The 21,898-nt window shown below is 34.3% G+C and overlaps 2 protein-coding genes across 2 annotated transcripts in view; one reads left to right on the top strand and one right to left on the bottom strand.

Annotated features, from left to right (window-relative positions):
• LOC110030313 (50S ribosomal protein L11) overlaps positions 1 to 9,762 on the top strand; it is a gene marked incomplete at its 5' end in the record, with an annotated part of 23,987 nt that extends 14,225 nt beyond the window's left edge. Inside the window, 2 exon segments of the mRNA XM_020732975.1 lie at positions 7,587 to 7,663; positions 9,661 to 9,762.
• An 8,449-nt stretch (positions 9,763 to 18,211) lies between these two features.
• LOC110019518 (trihelix transcription factor GT-2-like) lies at positions 18,212 to 20,954 on the bottom strand. The gene is given in 4 exon segments (XM_020717208.1): positions 18,212 to 18,983; positions 19,080 to 19,137; positions 19,140 to 20,593; positions 20,925 to 20,954. Coding segments are annotated over 4 exon segments (1,794 nt in total). The 3' UTR covers positions 18,212 to 18,731.
• Between the last annotated feature and the right edge of the window lie 944 nt (positions 20,955 to 21,898).

Below are 21,898 nucleotides of genomic sequence, written 5' to 3'. Positions count from 1 at the left end.
GGATCAAAGTGTTCCTTGGAGACTTACAAAAGATTTCATAAACGAAGAGTCATGGCGAGCCACACACACACTCATTTTAACTCGTATCGCCTTAGATGGTTTGGTCACATTAAACGTCGATCATTTAATTTCCCTATTAGGACAGTAGATGTTTTAGATTTGGCTTATGCTATGAAATACAAAAGTAGGCCTAAAAAAGAGTTGGGTTGTTGTATAAAAAATGATCTTAATTTATTAGAATTAAATGAAAATATGACACTAAGGACATAATGGAGAAAAAAGATTCATATAGCTGACTCCACTTAGTGAAATATAGGCTTGTTGTTATTGTATTTTAACTCGGTAAATTCAATTGATGTGCGGAATAAAACCTGTTCACAATCTGTTAAGATGCATGTAGTTGATAAACAAAATAGCAAATTGAATTCTTGGAATTAACACTGCGATCGGATCACCTTAACAAATGTTTTGGGCAGTTACAAATTAACATATGCCTACCATGCAATAAGCCTTGCAGTTGCTCATGTTTTTATATTTGTGCATCACTACTGTTTAGTAACATAGGTCTTTTGTTTCTCACAAGCCGTTTTGGCTGGCTTTTGGACTCAGCCGTGAAACGCAAATGCGTTGATATCCTTCCGGCAGTTCATATTTATCCTCTGTTAGTATGCTGGCTTAGCATTTCTTTTGTAGTTTTGTCGGCAAACTTGGTTTAATATATTGCAGTTTTGTTGGCCAACTTTCATATTTGCACACATAGCATTTTGGTGCTTGGCTTGCGGGATTGATTGCAATGTAATCAAGTAATCTATCCTTCTTTTGAGTAGGAGATGGATGTGAAAAGTGGGACAAAGCTCTCAAGTCATCGCGATGAAATCAATCAAATGATTGGCAAACCCAATGATTTCTTAGGCCTTTATTCTGAAATTTACTTGGAGTATATTGTTGTGATATTTTTGGCATTAACTTACTGTGCATCCACAACAGTTATTTATTTTCGTATCTTTTGTTTTGGATTCCTTTTTGTGTGTATGTCATACCAATGGCTATCGTAGTTATTAAGTATAATCAGATCAAATATTCAGGATTGAACTGGTGTATTGTGGTGCAATATTCAGTCGAGGCTTCGTGATGGGAATACAGCTATAGAGTAGAGAAGCACATGGTTGGAGGAAATGTATAGGTCCTAATTCAACTATTGTGTGAGCCAAAACTTATTTCGCTAATCTCACATTTAACCCACGAAATCATTTGTCAGACATGAATTTCGATATCACGTTTCTTTTCTTTCTCTTGCCATCAATCAGTACGAGCTTACTTTTCGATTATTGCCTTTGTTTTTCAACTTCGCATCACCCATGGCCATATTAAAATTTAAATTCAGTAAATAACCATTATTTATTTAGGCATAAAGGGCGATGAAAATGGGACATCCAGTATGACCAATAAATATGGATAATTTAATATCTGTATAAAATAATTTGCGAAGAGTATCACATGCTTATGCGCCTGAATATGAGCGACTTGAACACATGGACATTTAAGTAGATATTTACATGTTCCATTATCAAATATTTTTGCATAAAAAATGACTCATCAATCATTCAACACAACTGATAATAAACAATTTCAGTATATGCATATTTATACATAAAATTATATTTATATCTAGTTGGTTTACTACGACACTATGAAATAAGGAAAGATAGACACCAATCCCATGAAAATCCACTGATTTCTTTAAAGAAGCTATCAGTCTGACTAGCATAATAAAAGAGTTTAATACTAATATAATAATTTATATTTAATACATCACAATCAACACAAGAATATAACTATAAAATGTTTACTGGTATTTATAAGTAATTGTCACATCAAAGATTGGAAATAAATAATAAATATTGAACTCATGAAACCAGAACAATAAAACATGAGGCCAAGTAGAAATAAAATAATGCTGATTACTCATTAATGTCTTCATGCACAAAAATGAAAACTAGTGTAATTATGTGATTAAGATTTGGAAGGTACAAATCACAACCATAAAATGAGCTAGAATTCTAGTACAATTAGCAAGCATAATGTCCATAACTAGAAAGTGCACGCTTATCTTAAAATAAATAATATTTAATTACCTCGAGGCAACATACGTGATATTTTTACGAATCTGACGGTCGGACTGTCGATCCTACATCAATTAAAAAATGAATTTATTCATTCATTAAATTAGGTGTCATCTAATCAAAATTTATTATTACTATTATTATTATTGTACTATTCTTCTTTATTTCTTGGGACAAAGGGTTGTTGTTGTTGTACAATTTTAAAAAAAAGAAATTATCGATCGCATAAGATACTTAAAATAATGCCAACAAATGTGATATTTTTACGACAGTAAATGATGCCAACAGAGGCAACAGACGTGATATTTTTACGAATCTGACGGTCCGACTGTCGATCCTACATCAATTAAAAAAAAAAAAAGATATAAATGATTATGCAATGAATTTATTCATTCATTAAATTAGGTGTCATCTAATTAAAATTTATTATTACTATTATTATTGTACTATTCTTCTTCATTTCTCCATAGGACTTAGTGGGACATTGTTGTTGTTGTACTATTTAAAAAAAAAAAGAAATTATGGATCACATAAGATACTTAAAATAATATATATTTTTTTATTTTAGTTTGATAGCTAGGTAAAAAATTAATTTCTGAATAAGTTTTATTAGAGGAAAATTATGTGTAAAATAACATAATAAACAATAAAAAAATAAAATTTAGTCCTATAAAATTTAGTTTGTTTCTCAAATCCCGTTTCTCCTTCGCTAATTTGTAAAATTTAGTCCTGTTGTTTCTCAAATCCCGTTTCTCCTTCGCTAATTTGTCTTGAACCTCCGGATTTAGCACATCCGGTGGGAGATGGATTCGCGGGATTCAGAGAAGCTGAAGTGCGCGAGAGGTCCTCGAAGGCTGTGGGTAGGAGAAGATTCGGTGGTCTTTGTAAGCTATGATCCCGCCGTCGCCTTCTATGTTACCTCCAACTGACTGTATCGTGGGAAAAAGGGGGTTTGGTCACGAAGGGGATGGTTTTGGGCGAAACTGGGAGAGAGGGAGATCGGGAGAAGAGGGAGAGCAAGCGGGATGAGGCGTTGTAAACCCTACCCCCTTCAGCCTCAATTTACAGGGATCAAATTCGGTGAGATCGAGCAAATAGGGAAGGCGGCAACAGCACATCGAGAGCAAAAGGAAGGAAATCGCGAGCAGTGGAAAAGGAAAAAAAAAATAGCGTACGGCCAAAAAGTAAGAAAAATTTCGGTTCTTACAGGTAGAATCTATCACGGACAGCCAGTCAAAAATAATCCTTTATCTTCTTAGAACTGTGATATCAAAATATTTTAAATGCCCATGTTGGGGATCTATAGCTAGCCAATGCCCAAGCAAAAGAGTTATGATAATACAAAGTAATATGGGTGTTGAAACTGATTACAAATCATTCATTGATTCTGCGCTCCAATTAGAGGAAATCGATGCTGTCCAAGGGGAGTTATTTGTGGCTTGAAGTGCATTGAGCTTGCAAGCTAACGAAATTGATGTGGTGCAACTAGAAAAAATATTTTATTCTAGATGCCAAGTTAGGATAAAGCCTATAGTATGATTATGGATGACAGTAGCTATACAATTGTGGCTTGCACTACCATGATAGAAAAATTTGGATTACCTACTCTCAAACGCCAATGACCCTATAAATTTCAATGGTTGAATGATTGTGAAGATGTTAAGGTGAACGAACAAGTGCTAGTTTCTTTTCTGTTACAAAAATATGAGGATGATATTATGTGTGATGTAGCGCCAAAGCTGGGCATTTGTCCTTGGGTTGGTCAGGGGCAATTTGATCAATAAGTTAAACATGATGGCTATTCTAATAAACATTCATTCACGCAGGAGCAAAAATCTATCACACTGATTCTTATGATACTAAAACAAGTATATGAAAGTTAAGTTACATTACAAGAAGAAAATATAGAAGGAAAGAAAACGATTCAAAGAAGAAGAAAGAATAAAAGAAAGGGGTTGAACCTTTTGAAGTGATTTGAGGAATAACTAGTTGATGGATGAAAAGAAAATGATTTTCATGTGAAATACTCATAAATAAAACACGTGTTTTGCAAGACATATATATATATATATATATATATGTTTTGTTTTTTGTTTTTTTTAATATTAAAAGGCATTAGTAAATACTATCAAACTTGAAACTGTTTTGCCTAGCCCTGTGGTTTCTCTTTTAAATAAATATATGGATGCCTTTCTTGAGGAGATCCTTATCGATTTGTGGGATGTTAAAAATTGATTTCATACCATGTGCAATTATTCCTAACCGACCTGCTTATAGAAGTAATTCAGAGGAGATCAAGTAATTACAAAGGTTGGATAGAGAGTTAATGAATAATTGTACGTTAGAGAAGCACGAGTCCCTGTGCAGTTCTAATTTATTAGTACGTAAGAAAGATGGGATGTGGAGAATGCATGTAGATTGTTGAGCTATAAATAATATCATTTAAAAATATTGTCATCTCATTCCTCATCTAGATGATATGTAGATGAGTTGCACATGTTTACTAAAATGGGCTTATGAAGTGGCTACTATCAAATTAGAATGAAAGAAGTTGGTAAATGAAAAATTGCCTTTAAAATGAAATATGTATTGTATGAATGGTTTGTTATGCCTTTGACTTGATTAATGCACTAAGAACTCTTTTTGAGACTTATGAACCATATTTTGTGCATGTTTATAGGTAAATTTGTTGTAGTTTACTTCGACGATTTACTCAACTATAGTAAGAGCTTAGAAGAACATGCATTCCACTTGAAGTTTGTTTTAGGTGAATTTAGGAAAGAAAATTTATCTGCCAATATGACTAAATGTATCTTCTACACTAACAAGTTGGCATTTTGGGAAAAATAAAATGAAAAGTTGAGGATTTGTCATTAGTACCCAAGGAATACAGATTCATGAAGCGAAAGTACCCACTATTCTAGACTGGCCTAGACCTACCAATAAAAGAATGTTCAAAGCTTCCATGGTCTTACTAGCTTTTATAGATGATTTGTCAAGAAGTTTAGTAGCATTGCTGCCCCACTAATTGAAGTTGTTAAAAAACAAGTTGGATTTAAATATGGAGAAGATCAGGAAATGGCCTTTCAATCAATCAAAGAAAAATTAACTAATGCACTTAAATTGGCCTTAACTAATTTTTCCAAAACTTTTGAGATTAAATGCTATGCTTTGGAACCTAGATTGGCGTCATTCTTATGAAGGAAGGGAGGCCAATTACATGTTTCAGTGAAAAAATAAGTAGGCTAACTTTAAATTATCCTACTTGTGATAAAGGGATGTATGCCCTAGTTCAAGTTTCAGAAACTTGGCAATATTATCTATGGCTAAAAGAAATTGTCATTTATATAAATCATAAATATTTGAAATATCTAAAAATTCAACACAAGCTAAATAGGCAGCAAGTCGATGGATGGATATGTGGAAACATTCTCTTATGTAATTAAATATAAACGAGGAAAAGAAAATATAATACTTGATGCGCTATCACGTAGGAGTACTTTGATTGATACCCGCAACGCTAAATGGCTTGGTTTTGAACATATTAATGAGTTGTATAAAGATGGCCATGATTTTAGTATTGAACATCAAACTAGTGAGAAGGTTGCTAATGGTAAATGTTTTAGGCTTGAATGTTTTTTAGTTCAGTAAAATATATTGTGTATGCTTAATTGTTCCTTGAGATATTTGTTGGTTCCGAAATTCGACAATAAGGGTTTAATGGGACACTTTGGGATTGCCAGGAATTTAACAATTTTACAAGAACACTTTTGTTGGCCACACGTGAAGAGAGATGTTGAAAGGCTCTATGCTAGATGTGTAACTTGTATGCATGCAAATTCATGAGTGCAACTACATGATTTATGCACATATTTGCCAATTTCTAGTGAACTTTGGACTGATATTTCAATAGATTTCATATTAGGTTTATTCAGGTTAAAATGAGGAAGAGATTCAATTATCACGGTAGTTGATAGATTTTCTAAAGTGGAAAATTATTCTATGTCATAAAATATATTATGATTTCAATATTGTTGATTTATTCCTAAAGGAGATTGTGGACTTCATTGCATGTCTAGAACAATTATATCTAATAAAGGTGCTAAGTTTTCGAGTTACTTTTGGAAGACTCTGTTGGGTAAGTTATCTAAGGACTTCATTGTTTGCCTAGACTTTGCCATACGTAGACTGATGGTTAGACAGAGTTCATGAATGTAACATTATCTACTCTGCTATAGGCTGTCATTTAAGAAAAAAATATCAATATTTAGAGGATTATTTGCCACAACTTGAGTTTGCTTACAATTGTTTTATTCATTCTTCTACTGCGTATCACCATTTGAAATTGTTTATGATCAGTATGGTATAAGTGCTTCCTTGTAGTTTCTGATTTGAGTCTTAACTATATAGATGAGGATTTGAGGACAAATTCTTTTGAAGAGGAGGAGAATGACGAGAATAAAGCTAGAAGGAGACAAGCAAACAGTTGAAGGAATGCATAGATCCAATTCAACTATCTACTAGGCCGAGGACGAAAGTATATGCAACACAATTCAAACGAGCACTCTATGGGTTGATTCACATACATGTGTTCATGCTAACACGCGGACACCCCTATAATGAGTTTCACTTGATTAGCGAGCTATTTCATGTCGTTGAATAATTTGCAGACAATTCAGATTTTAGTATTTTGTCCGAGTGTTAGTTTATTAGTGAAACTTGTTAATATGAGTTTAATCTTTTTTTTTTTCCTTTATTTTTATCATATTATTACTTTGGTTCTTTTGAATTACCCAAAAAACTCAAGGCTATTTGGGCAATTTTGTACTTTATTTTGTTTGGAAGCCTATTTATATGCCTTTGATGGAATGAAAAAAGGAACTCAGTTTTTTTATTATTAAACTTCTATATCTTGTGGTTCTTGAAACTCTGGCGTTTCTCCAAGGCGTTCATCCCCACTTATCAATTAACTGACTATTGTTGATTGTGGCTTCTCCATATACCAAAATTTTGGCTTTGTTTGTGAGTCACGGGTTGAGATTTTCATCTCCATCCATTCCTTGTCAAAGAGCAACATAGGAAAACCTGTTCTAGAACTGATTTGTATCACTTCTGGTCTCAGCTATTTGGTTTTTTTTATTACATTAATTAAGTTTTGCCGGTTAAGCAAATGTGTTTAATCACTACTTTCCTGTTCTGATGTGCATTAATGCGATAAGTTTGTTAATTGATGATATCTATGACATCAAAATAGTTGAGAACGCGAAGGATGATGATTTTGTTAATGATTAAATATTATCTTTGTTTATATTGACATTGCGGTCTTCCTTGTTTGCATAAAATAGGAATGTTTTAAACTATTTGGTAATTCATGCTAAGTTTTTATTTATTCTTTTACATGAGTTTCTTTTATGCATGCAGTGCTTGATTTTTTTTTTTTATTTGCCTTTCAATTAATTTTAGATCTTGCAAAAGTGGTAGAACAGGCTGATTACTACAAGGGTTTTGCTCTCATGCGTGGCTTCTTCTTTTGGCTTAAGGTACGCTGCATTGCTTAGATTTTGAAATCCTTGCCATTGTCTAAATATTTTTGTAAAATATATTTGCACTTAAAATTTAAATTGATTGCATTAATTTATGTTTATCTATTTATCCTTTTACATTGAAACCTTAGTATTTATTTTGGCGTTCAGTTGCTTACTATATACTCATTTGATTTTGGCGTGAGCCGGAAAACTTTAATTCATTCACATTTTCCCAATATTTTTTCTATTTCATGTGAGGATGATTATTTTTCAAATCTGTCAGGATGAACAATTTAAATACTTGTTTTCCTAAAAATGCCATACCAAACAAAGTTAGACTGATTTGAATTTCTAATTGAACTATGTTTTAGGCCTCAAAATATTTGAAATTTTAAAATATTCAGCAAGAAAGTGTCATTGAATAGAGGAAAAAAGAATTAGGTAAGCATAACACATTTAAGGGTAGATGAAATAATGAACTTTGATGTTTTCATTGCAAGCAAGTTAGCACATTTATAATGAATTTAAGGCTCTTTCTCTCTCTCTCTCTCTAATTGTTGCTTTTTCTTTGGATTCAAGCCATAAACCTACACACTAAATGTCTAATAGCAAGTCATTTTCTTTTAAAAAAAAGAGGAGAGAATTATATTTCATACCATAGTGCATCAGAAGGAACTAAGAACTTTAACATTTTAATAAATTGTATGAATAGAATGAAGAAGCTTTTTCTAGAGAAATCTCCTAATAACATTTAAGATGATAGTTGAGTATGATAAATTTAAGTATCTTGAATTTATCATTCAGAATAATTGAGATATAAATTCAGTCAACTTTTAAAGCTTTAAAATAGAGAGGTGCTCTAAGAGTCAAATATGATAAAATATATCATGGAGGCTTAAAAATAAATTCAATAAAATTGCAATTAGTTTGATATTGTTGCATGTGTCTGAGTGTTGGCCTCAAAGTTAATTGTGGAAGAAATAAGAATATTAAGATGATGTGTGGTGAAATTAGGAAGGTCAAATTAAGGAATTATTATATTTGAGTAAATTTTAGGAGTGAGAGATAATTTACTTTCGTGATTTGAGCATATACAATGAAGGGTAAAAAATATGTTTGCTTGAGAAGTTGATACAATTAATGTTAGAGGGTTGAGAAAGAAAAGGATTGGCCTAAGATTATATAGATGTTAGCCTTGCATGATTTGTGTAGAGTAGGTCAAGCAACACTCAATAAATTCAAATGAAAAATGGGAACTTAATAACACCAATTTTAAAATTGCTAGGATAAGGTTACTCTTGATGTTGGCACCATATTGCATTTAAAGCAAAATGGGAAATGGGGTTTGACATAAGCAAAATGAAAGGATGCATTTTCTGCAAAATCTAAGAATGGAGTGGCTATCTTGAAATAGAGCACTATTTGCTAATGTGAAGCAATTAGTTCAAAAGGGGTTTCATCCACTTTTCTTTGTTTTTTATTGAAGAGACATATTGCATGAAGGGTATTGCCATCTTAAATTTTGAGGCCTAAGATCATTATGGGAGAAAGAAATGGTGCAGGGACTTTTAACATTATGTACAAGCGGTCAAACATAAGGTTGTTTAATGGCGAATAATGTAAATGATCACTCCCAGCAGTAGTTTGAAGAACCAAAGCACTACCGGAGCCAAAGGACAAACATAGTGGAAAACATGAAATCTCTCAACACTTGGTTAAAGATGTTCATAATTATTGATATTCACACAAACTAAAACTTAGAGAAATTTTCTAAATGAGGATTTTAAAGCATTCAATGCTTCTGAAAAATTAATGCGAAGAAATGAGGCAAAATCACTTTTGACCTCGTAGAAAATGCTAAACGATAGTATGAGAAAAGGTGTACGAAAACATGATTCAATTTATCGTCATAGAAAAATTGGTTTGGAAAAATGTTACAAGGTATTGAACAATATTGTTTTATGATAAACAATCTGCTATTTGCTATATCAATCCAGTTGATACTCTTGCAGAACTTAGGCCACGATGGAGCATTTATGCCGTGGGTTCCCCCATCTCTGAACAAGTTATGAGATCATGCCAGCTGCATTAACTCTTTTTGTTAACTATAGTTACATGGCAAATTTTAGAATATTTCCTTCTTTTCTTTAGGCGATACAGCAAGGAAATGTTTTATAAGGCTTTTCTTAATAATTTTTGATGTCAGGCCCATATAATGATTTTTTTTAGTTATTATTCATGTAAGTTTATATATGGTACAATACATGAATTACTTTACATTTGACATTTTGCTTCTGTTGAATTTAACATGAGACTTCCCATTTCAGAACTTGGGTGCTTGAATTCCATCCACTTCATAAAGCAATATAAAGTAGTGTATATCTGTGCTTTTCTAAATGTAAACTACTTTAACTTCTGGTTCTGCTGGTGCTTTTGTTTAACATGGACTATTGAAGTTAAGTGTATGGTATTGAAAACATTTTTTTATCAAATAAGTTAAGATTTATATTTATATAATATATTTATTTAGATATACAATCATTTGTATTCAAGTATACAAATGGCTTGTATATTAGAGTTTGTTGAGCACTCTAAATTATTTAAATAACATTAATATATTGCTCATTTATTTTTATATAATGTAATATTCAATTAAATTGATTATACTTGTACAAAAATTTCCTGCATTTACCAAAGAACTTGGCAGAGTCCACATTAATAATTTGAAATATAAATGATAAGTAAACATGCAAATCAACTAAACTTTAATGATTAGACATGCTAAATTCTTACATGGTTCAGTCATGCTTGACCTGCCACTTAGGCAGCTATTTGCTTCAACTCCTTAAGTTCAAGAAGAAATCTTCTTACTCCCAACTCATCAGTTGGTAGTAGAGACATACCAAAGATCTCTATTTCAAAGGAAGAAGAAAGCTATTCCTAATCTTCTCCATTGAATCACACCATTCATATTCCAAGCTAAACCAAACCGCATTTTGAGCTTTGGAGATAACTCAATAGCAATAACCTACAACTATGATTAATGCAATTCCTTTCAAATCATGATTGTAAGACAACCACAATAGAAAGTGCACTTTATTGAGTGTCAAGAGAAACTTTAAGATGCCATTAGTTGCTTTTACAAAGTAAGAAGAAAGCTAGCATTAGTTGCTTTTGTTATGTAATTTTATGAATCTCATTTATTCATAAAAATATTAAAAATATGCTCAAGCATCCTATAGACTATAAGATTATCTTAATTAAGCATGCATTTACTAACCATTTTTGTTTTTTTTTTAATTTTCATAATTAGTAATTTTATGTAAATTATATTGTATGATTAATATTGTGGTAGTTGATCATCATACTGTATAATTTGAGTCATATTTGCATTTACTAACCATTTTTGTTTTTTTAAAAATTATTCATAATTAGTAATTTTATGTAGATTATATTGTATGATTAATATTGTGATAGTTGATCATCATACTGTATAATTTGAGTCATATTGCATGATTATATACGTAAATAAATGACTGATTTGGTAGATTATAATTTAATTGTCAAACATTGCATGTTTGATTGTACAATTTGAGAGTATTATATGATTATATAATCTCATAGTATCTGTAACGTATTGTATGATTTACTAAAGCTTAGAACTAAAGAAAATAAGATCTTATGATTAATAATGAATTCTAATAGCCTAATTATAATGTTTAATGATGTTATCAAATATTTATATCAATTTATACCATATGAAAATGCTACAAATCATTTATATATGATAAAAATATCCAAGCATATATATATATATATATATAGATTAAAAAAATGGCTAGAGGCTATCATACAAGCCTCCAACTAGCTCTAATGTGCCTAACAATTCAAGTATCACCTCACTTCCTTAAGGCCGACTACGTGAGGGGTCTTATACAGTGGATGTCAACCAACAAGTTGGGATACACGACACACATATGTATGTATGTATGTATATATATATATCACACACGCGCGCGCGCACACACACACACTCGGACACACATTGTTTTCATCTCTCGTTGGCATGCTTTTTAAATATAATTTTATAACCTTCACAAGACATCTATTTCTCATAAACCTAAATCTTGTAATTTACATTTAGTCTTGAATTGTTATAGTAGACTTTTTTGTTTATTCCATCTACAAGTAAATAAAGTTCCAAGTAAGTCTATTTCTAAGTTGATAACTCACTAAGTTGGTCTAACAAACAATATCATCGTCTTCTTAGTTGTTATTATACAACTAATATTTAAAATATAGAATCACTTGACATATCTTCTTTTACCAAATTACTAGTAAGCCACACATGAGTCATACGGATAATACTATCAAAATACTCGTACTTTGCAAACACCTAGTTTTTCGTTAGCAAAATAGCTAGCGTTCGATTTGTTAGTTAAGCATGAGAGCCAAGTATGAATAATTATTTTGAGCTTGATTTATCATCGAGCTAAACAGAAACATATATTTGTCCGAGCATGTTCAACTCATTTCGGCTCGAATTAATTAAATAGTTAAATAATTAAATTATTAATATTTATTATAATTTTTTTTATAAATTTATATGCTTTATTTTAAAATATTAGCATTTATTTTTTTATATCATTCAAGCATAGTTCTAGCCAAACATAAATCATAAATGAACAAACAAACTCAAATCAAGTCAAAAATGAACATGAATATACTTTTCATAGATCATTTCAAATGTGAACTAATTTTGAATAGAGAAAATTAAGCCAAACATGAAAATACAATGTAGCCGCTCAAGCTGAGCTTGTTTACTATCATAAATAACTATGTATATATGAGGCATGATGAATGAATAGAAATATCTATCTTATACTCAAAAGAGAAAGTTTATATACAAACAATCATGAATAACATACACTAACATAACAAAAAAAATAGCTTCTTATAAAATAATATAAAAATTAAAATCATATTCAAACAAGATGATTGGATAATATTTAATAAAAGAGAAATTAAAAAACTGTTGTCAAAGCAAAATTAGCCGAACCCAAAATGATATATTATCATTGATACATAAGCTAAAAACATTAAAAAAAAATGAAACTAATTAATTTGCTTATGTGACAGTAATTCACCAAATACAATGTTTTTTTTAACTTTTTTTTTTTTTTGGGGAGTCGTCACCTTGCACAGCTTGCATATCTTCGTATAATTTCATTCTACGTATAAATCTCTCTTCTGGATCATATAGATGATCTGGAGAAGAGAGGAACCAGAAAGTAAGAACATACGACAATGAAGACAAATGAGAGAAAGAACGTGAAGAACTTTCATAAAGTAAACTTCGCATAACAGCCGAAAAGCATACATCCGAACAAGATTGGATAAAAAATGGCTTGGAAACATATCCACAATGAAGACATTATGAAAGCAACTGACAATCAGAGATTAAAGTTTGAGTGCTTGTTCTAGGATCAAGTGCAACTCCCAAAGAGACATATTTCTTTGGTTAATTATACATTGAGAGGTGCCCAAGAATACTCTTGATTAAAAGATTCCTACTTACAACTGTATTACGACTAATAAAAGGTGTCACAAAAGACAGTTATCTCACAGAAGTGTCCCGATGCCTTCAAAGCTCGAATTGATCCATACGGGCAGAGAGTTAGTCTCTCACGGTTCTATAAAAATGGTGGTCTATCAGCGACCAGGTTCTATGAAATAATCCAGTCATTTTGTAGGCTCCACACTATGCTTCTTAGGCCTCACTGGGCCATAAACGTAGAGGGTGAAGCACCGTATCCCAAATGGGCGAGGACTTATCCGGAAATCAAGGCCTACAAGACGACATCGATGTAGCATCAAAGGAGCGACATGGCTCAAAGGGGGTAACAAAGGAAAGGTAGAGTAATCCTCATCGAGTAGAGGTAAGTGGGTCAGAATATCATAGATCTGTCATCCCAAACTATTATGACCCCAAGTTTACCTGGTAAAGATAGTCAACCCAATACAACTGGAGATCCTTCATCAAAAATCCGTGAATTGCATAGTCCAAGGAGATCTCGATATCCCTAAAGTCAAAAGAAGAAAACTCTGATCCTATGACCTTATGTAAGTAGAAATAACAGAGGTGAGACTTATACTTACCAAAGTCGCGAGGATGCTGCTGGAATGGAAAAGAGCGGAGAGCTCCAACTATAAAGCTGAAAACAATCTAAAAAATAGACTTACTCCCCATTTGGGTCTGGAAAGCCCCTAACACTTAAGCGCACTAGACGATCATCTAGCTAGAAATCTATGCTGGGTCAGTCGAGTTGGAGAAGCACGGGGATTTTTCCTTCTTCTTGGGACATGCAAATATGGTGCAATTGTCTAATAAGTCATAAGTTTGGAGGCCCATTTAAGTATGACTGAGATGATGGTCATACTATGATACCCGTTTAAATTCTGACCTGAAGGTCATGCAAGAAAGTAAAGTGCAGATTTTGAAAATCTTGAACATTTTAAGCCTAAATTTTAATTAGTCTCAAAATTTTATTATTCAACTTTTGTAGAAAGTTTATATAAAATCTTAGGTCCTAAAGAGCCTAGGTGATCTGTACCAAAAAAGGTGAAACTGACAATCACATGCAAAAAAGACGGTACAATAAATCAAAAAAAAAAAGAATAAGAAAAAACCAAGTGCCGCTACGTTGGTAACTTATCCCAAAAACAAAAAAAGATGGCCAGCACCGCATATGTATACACCTGGTCCTAATTATTTACATCATTAAAATTTAGAAGTTAGGTACGAGGCACGAGCAAACAGCTCCTGATCCTTGTCACGTGGTTTCACCCGTTTGAAACCTCATAAACTATACCTTATTTCTAATACAACACTCTCCTAAGGACTCTAAAAAATACATAAGAAAATTCAAAAAAGGCTCGACCAACATTAAAGGAATGTTAGTAGAAAAAATTATTTACATGCAATGCATATGAACCATGCCTAGCTAGATGAGCTTAGCAACACCTGTAGAAAAGAGTTAATCATTCAAATCATTACTTGCCCCTCTCTGTTGCATGTGTATGTGTGTGTTTTAGGCATGACTCCCTGGAAGAAAATTGCCCCTACTATACTAGTGCGCACATCTCACACCCAATAAACACACAAACCAACATAAAAGTGATATCTAGCTAGGGCAACCAAACCAACAGAGAACTATAGTCAGGACATCGAAAAACTCCCTAACATCCTAGACCTTGACTAGCACAAAATTTAACATTTTGTCTTATCACAACATGTAAGTGAGTGTACGGGTCAAGTCAAAAGGCTGACATATGTTTTGGCATGTTCGTCGTCTCCGGCTTCATCCTAAGGATCCAAAGATTCTAAAAGGTACCACTAAATGTAAGATTTGTAGAAAAGATTTTAAAAAGGCTGACCTCATATATGGTATATGCTAGATATGCAAGTAACTTTCAAATTAGTTTTTGAAAATATGATGCATATAAGTAGTCAAAATACAAATTTTTATACTTTTAAAATAGGTCCTAAGAAGTAAAAGCCAAAGTGACACCAGACCCCTTGGAATCTTAGTACAATATACACATGCTAGTCACGGTGTTATAGCTAGCATTGCCCATCGAGACATCCTCGAGGATAATACTAGTTGCCACATCGTGACTAAGAGGGGCTCACTCAGCTAATGAGTCTAGGTTCATCATCGAGATGATAAAGAATGCACATGTGGATGCAAAGTGATCTAGTGCACCGCGACTGCTTCTTAGAGGCTGAAGCTATCATGAGACAACAAATATCCATTGCAAGTATGTTGTGGCATATAATAGCGACGATTATGCTAATAGTGCGAAGATGCCAAAGCAAGGCACGATGCACAAATGATATTGTGCTTGGCCGCATGTAGTATAGGACACCACTGGGAAAAGTAATGCCTTGCCCCAATAATGAGCAAACACACATGCAAATGATAGACATAGACAAAGTATGGTGCACCATGCAAGCAGACATGCGAACACATGCCTCACACACATGCACCATGCAAGCAGACATGCGAACACATGCCTCATGCAAAGGAACGTGCTCGTAACAGTGTAGGGTACTGTCACAGGGAAAATGGGCAACACAGCTCATAATAATATCATTTTAAACACAAACTAATTGTTATAAGATGTAAAATAGTGTCTGAGGAGCAGTAACTTAGAAGAGTAAGTGTGCAAAAAGTAGTGACTCAAAAGAGTAAGTGTGCGAGGAGTAGTGACTCATAAAGTACCTAAGACAGTCCGAGGTGATGTCACATGAGGTGAAGTGATGCAATTCTCATTAAGGGAGAATCACACCATGGATAGGCTTGGTGTGAAAGCCGTCCCCGACAAAGACAAGTGGATGTTCGAGATGAGTGTGTGGGAACATTGACCCCAAAAGACTCAAACATGCAAGTGATGAACACGTGGGATGCCATGCAAGATAAACATGCTTGAGCTCACAAGTATAAGTGAAAACATGCAAGATGTGGGATGCCAAGGCTTTTCTTGTTCCCCTTTTGCTAATGAGTGCATGTGCTCTTCTCTCCTAAATACTCCAAGTGTCAAAAAATTGGACACATGGTTCCTTAAGGTTCCTCTACACTAATTTATTCCATGATATCCCCTTAAAATTGCTTTTTCGATTACTTAAGAGGTGTTAGTGGCGAGATTAGACAAAGATGTTGAGGAGAAAGACAGATTCAAAAAGCAGACCGACGCCTAGGCGACACCCACTCCCCTGTGCCTACTTTCCGTACTCTTAGTTTCAGGACATTCTATAATTGTTTCAGGTGCCTAAGAATTCTGACTAACGCCTAGTCTTCCGGGACCGACGCCTGCTTTCCGACCTCTCAATTTTGAGCTCCATGGGACCTGCTCTGGCTGCCTCGGGCCCCACGCTGGTGCTTAACACTGGGGTCTAGTGCCTAGGCACCTGTCTTGCCTGAAAACCTCAATTTTAGCTGGAAATATCCGATAAAGGGTTTTTTTCAATTCGAAAGCTATGGGAGATTGTGTATGGCTAAAATATAGTCCCATAACTTCAAAAATGAGAATTTTTATGGGCCTCAAATCTAGGATCTTGATGCCAACGAGCGCCCCAAATCACTGCTCGGGTACAACATTCTAAACCCACATCTTCCCAGAAACACCTACAGGAAGCTTTAATGGGTCACTTTGACCACAGAAGACTCCGTATAAATATATCATGATCTATAAACAGACGAATGAGCATCAAACATGTTTCGTGTCGTGAATGATGTCACTCAGTGGTGGACCATCCCTGACGAGGTTGAATCATCACATACATGGTTTTATGCACCAACCATGCACCAATGCGTCTAGATGGATGTCTTGAGCTATGGAACACTATGAATGAATAGTTAATAGTCCAGAGTCATTCAATTGTACATCCTACACATGTGACATCAAAAATTGACGCCATTAATGTTCTATTAAAAAAATATCACAAATGAGTTTGATGAATCAAACTCAGTTGACATCCACTCTATTAAAGCATAATCGATAATATATTAAAACACGTGAAATGATTTACTAAATATATTATTAAGAAATAAATGACATTAAGTCATGAGGCCTTAATGGTACTATAATCCAACTTTTTTCAAGATCTTGGTAGGAAGTTTGCGCCACTTGATTTGCACTAGGCCGGATATTCTTTATGTTGTTGGACTCGTTAGCCGTTAAACAGAGGTTCCATTTACTACTCACTACCAAGAGGATTCTTCGTTATATCAAAGGTGCGATTGACTTTGACTTATTCTTTTCATCAACAAAGGAATTTAAACTTATTAGATATAGTGATAGTGACTGGGCCGGAGGCTTGGATGAAAGAAAAAACACTATAGGGTTTGTGCTCTACATGAGAAGCACTGTTTACTTGGATGTCAAAGGAGCAACCAATCTTCACTCTTTTTACTTGTGAAGCTGGGTATGTTGCTGCAACTTCTTCTGTCTGTCATGTAATTTGGCTTCAAAATTTGTTGAATGTATTAAGATTGCTAAAAGAAGAGCCCACAAACATTTTTGGTGATAACAAGTTAGCTATCATTTTGGCAAGAATCATGTGTTTCATGATGGAACTAAACATATCGACACACACTATCACTTCATTAGAGTGCATCAAAAGAAAGAATGTGCAAATGAAGTGTAAAAACTTATGATTAGGTCGCTGATATTTTTATTAAGCCGCTTAAGTATGGAGATTTTATCAAGATAAGAAGATTGCTCAAGATAACAAATCAAGTTTAAGAGGGGTGTTAAAAAATTAAATTTGATTTTTTACCCGTACAAATTTGGGCTTTAATTGTGCCCATAATCTACAACGGACTTTGAAAAATTCTACAGACTTATTTTCTGAAAATAATTTTATAGGATTCTAGAGATGTATTTTAATGGAGTGATTTGTAAAACTATAATATGTAATTAAGGACATGTAACTAAGATAGAAGAATATTCTAGAAAATCATATAATTGAAATGTGTTAACACAATCTTAAGAGGGATGTCACTATATAAATAGGCGTAGCATGTTTGAGTTTGTGCGAAGAGTAAACTAAATATGAGTCTTTTAACTTGTGTTCCTCTTCTTTCTCATCATTCTTCCTCTTATAATTATCCTTTATTTCCAACCAAGAGATTCAGATATAAAGTAAAAAGAACGCATACGCATCCGACCCCCCTTCCTCCCCTTTCATTCTATTATTTCCCTTATACTGATGCTCGTGGGGCAACGGTCGCCCAGATGCAAACTTCACATTTCAGCACACAAATATGTTTTAACCAGCTTGGCTATAAAATAAAAAATCCCCATCTTCCTTGAAAATTTTCAGCTCTTTGCTAAGCTTATTTCCGCCCTTTGATGTGACACATTATTCCCTTTAGTGTGGTGGCATCCACTCAATTGGCTTGGAACCATCCTTATTCCCATAACAAATCATGGTAGAAAAACTTCGCCTTTTCAGAAGCCGAAGTCCTAGTTTAATAGGAAGACGACGAAGATGCAGAGATGATAGAGGAATGCATCATCACTGAACCATGGCGAGAAAAGAAGCAGCATTTGACGATGGAGGCACCGAAGCCGGCGCCTTTCTTACAACATTTCCACCATTACCTACATCTCCCACGCTTTGTCTCTGAAACTGGATCTCATACCTGAGCTTACCGTCCTCCTCCTCATCCTCATCATCATACTCATCATCATCAACAACATCATCCTCCTCCTCCGCCTCCTCCTCCTGATTCTGTTGTTCCATCAGTTCCTTAATGATGTTTTCTGGCTTCATTAGAAAAGAAAAAAAAATCAATTCAATCTACACTGCTAGCTTCTGAATGTATAAAAACAGGACTACTGCAGAGATAGTCTAATCTATTACCTTCTTCAATGGAACCTCGCTCCCAAAGAAAACCTGAGAATGTCTATTAGCGCTGTGATTTAGCTTCTCGTCATTTGGAAGCCAGTGCTCTCCACATTGTTTCTCACTGTGATTAAATTTTTATTTCCGCCATTATTGCTCTCTTGCTCCACTGATACAGAGATTGGTTGCTCTGTATTAGTAGCAGTCTCCTGTTGTTGCTTCCTGCGATAAAGTGCATCTAGTTCATGGAAGTAAGGGCAAGTGTTGGCATCCTCCGGGCGCTTTTTGTTCCCCTCTTTCACCTTCTTGAAGTACTTGTTAATATTCTCCCACTTCTCCTTACACCTTTTGGGGCTTCTGTTGTATCCCGGCCGCTTCATTCCCATGGATATGTCCTCCCAAAATGGCCCCTTTGGCCCTGTCTCCAGGTACCTCACCTCTAACCCGCTGCGCAACTTGATTAGCGCCAGAACCTCTGTTTTCGGCCACCTTGATGACGACGAATTAGACTTCGGCGACGACATCGAAACTTCCATAACCTCCGACACCATCTCTGCATTTGAAGCAGCTGGATCTAACGATGCTGAAGCCTGGTGGATTACAATCTCATTGACTTGGTGGCTTCTCTGGCCCTCCGGCTGATCTTCCTGTGAAACTTCAGGAGGTGCAGGGGCAGAGAATGTTGTAGCTTCTATCAATGCATTCTGCTGATTAGTTACGGTTAAGCCGGCGCCGGCGAACCTCTGCAAAAAGGAGATAACTGCAGCATCATGATTCGCCGTCATGGTGCGCTCCTGCACCATAAGCTCATACTCATGGTTAAGCCGAGCCATCTCCTGGCGTTTCCATGCCTCCTCCCTCGCCATCCGATCCTGCTCGCGCTTCTCGATCGTATCTAAGAACCTCTGCTGCATTGCTTCCTGCCGTTCGATCAGCTGATTCATTAGTTTCTCAAAGAAAGCTATCATTTTTCCATTCCCGTACGACCATCCTTCCCGCTTCCTCTTCCTTCCGCCGTACGGAAGCTTGTCGGCGCCGCCGTCATCAAAGAAAGCTATCGTTTTTCCATTCCCGTACGGCCATCCTTCCCGCTTCCTCTTCCTTCCGCCGTCCGGAAGCTCGCCGGCGCCGCCGTAATCGTTGTTTTCAGCATCGGAATCGGATGATGAAGAAGAGGATGTGTCGGAAGAAAAACTGATGCCTGCGTGAGCGGTCGTTGGCGGCGGCTGCGCTGTATCGACGGCAGTTAATGCCATTAAATCTCCGGAGGGAGCAGAGGGATTGGAAGTTAGAGGCGGGAAGGGGTTTATATTGGTCGCCGGAGAGAATGATGGGACGGCGGTGTTGGTGGTGCTGTGGAGAGCTTCAAGTTGGGTGAAGAAGCGGTAGCTCTTGCCGTCCTGCCGGCCGGCGCGGCCTTCTTTGGTGCGCTTGTAGTATTTGTGAACGTTTTCGAACTTCTCCTTGCACTTCTTTGCGCTCCTTGTGTAGCCCAGTTCAGCGAGCTTCCTGCATGCCCACAATGATTGAAGCTAGTGTGAGGAACCGCGAAATAAAGAGAGGAACAAGAGGGAGAAAAAGTAGATTTTTTCTTATATATAAATATATTCTGATTTTAAAAATAAATCTTCTAATTTTGATCATTTTGTAGTATTAGCCTAAGAAATTGTTTGGTAACATAGTTTTAATAAGATTTAGGCATGTATTTAAGATAAATTCAACTAAATATTTAAAAAATAAAATAAAATTTAATGTTCTGTTAAATCAAAATTCAAAATATATTGCACGTCTATTTTATCTATGTTTCTCATATTCAGTCTATTCTACGACACAAGTCTGAATTGGTGGATTTAAAGGATTTACCATTTTATTGCTCGCAAGCTCCATCTCCATCACTTTTGATAAAACCAAATTTATTGTATTTGACAAATTCTATTTAACCAAAAATTATATTTTTGATATTATTTATAAGTCTTAATTTGATAATATATCCTACTACTAATTTTACTTAAAATAAAGTGAAAACTTCTAAATTTTTTTAAATAAAGAACTGAAATTTTCTAAATTTTTTATGAAATAAATTTTAATAGTTTCAAATGTAAATTTAGAATATTTATGAGATCATTTTCTTTGCTTTATTGATTATTCTCTAGAAAAAGTAAAGGAATACCATAACAAATTTGCAATATACTTTGATCCAAATTAAAGTTATTCCACTTTAATCTTATTTTTTTTGCTTAAAATTTTTTCCCAAGGAAATATGAGATTAGGACATATAGCATCTTAAGGCACCAATAATATCATAATTATATCCAAAACCGCAAGATAATATAAAAATAATTATAAGAAAATAACATAAATATATACATAAAAAGAGCTGTGAAGGCAGATGCAGAATCAGCAATGTAAAGATGAAGCAAAAAAAAACGAATTTTTCATGAAAATCCCTTGGTGAAAATTTATGAAATATATTCAAAATAATGCATCAATTTCTTTTTTCAATCTATTTTTATTAAAAAAAACAGACTTTTTGCCCAATGAAAGAGAAAAAAAAAAAACAATCTTGCAAGTAATTGTTTACTAAAATAAAAAATTTGTTTGAATAATTCTTATAATGTCTTAATTAAATATTTATTGAAGTATTAATATAAATTTTAAACCTTCCCAAAAAAGAAAGAGAGAAATTTTAATGTAAAATGTACTTAAGCGCAGTGGTCTAGTGCATAGGCACCGGTCTTGCCCGAAAATCTCAACTTTAGCTGGAAATGCCCGGTAAAGGGTTTTTTCAAATCGAAAGATATAGGAGATTGTGTATGGCTAAAATATAGTCCCATAAC

This window comes from Phalaenopsis equestris, unplaced genomic scaffold (genome assembly GCF_001263595.1).
Source record: "Phalaenopsis equestris unplaced genomic scaffold, ASM126359v1 Scaffold000002, whole genome shotgun sequence".
Classification (NCBI taxonomy): Eukaryota; Viridiplantae; Streptophyta; class Magnoliopsida; order Asparagales; family Orchidaceae; genus Phalaenopsis; species Phalaenopsis equestris.
This window is presented reverse-complemented; position numbering and strand designations above follow the sequence as displayed.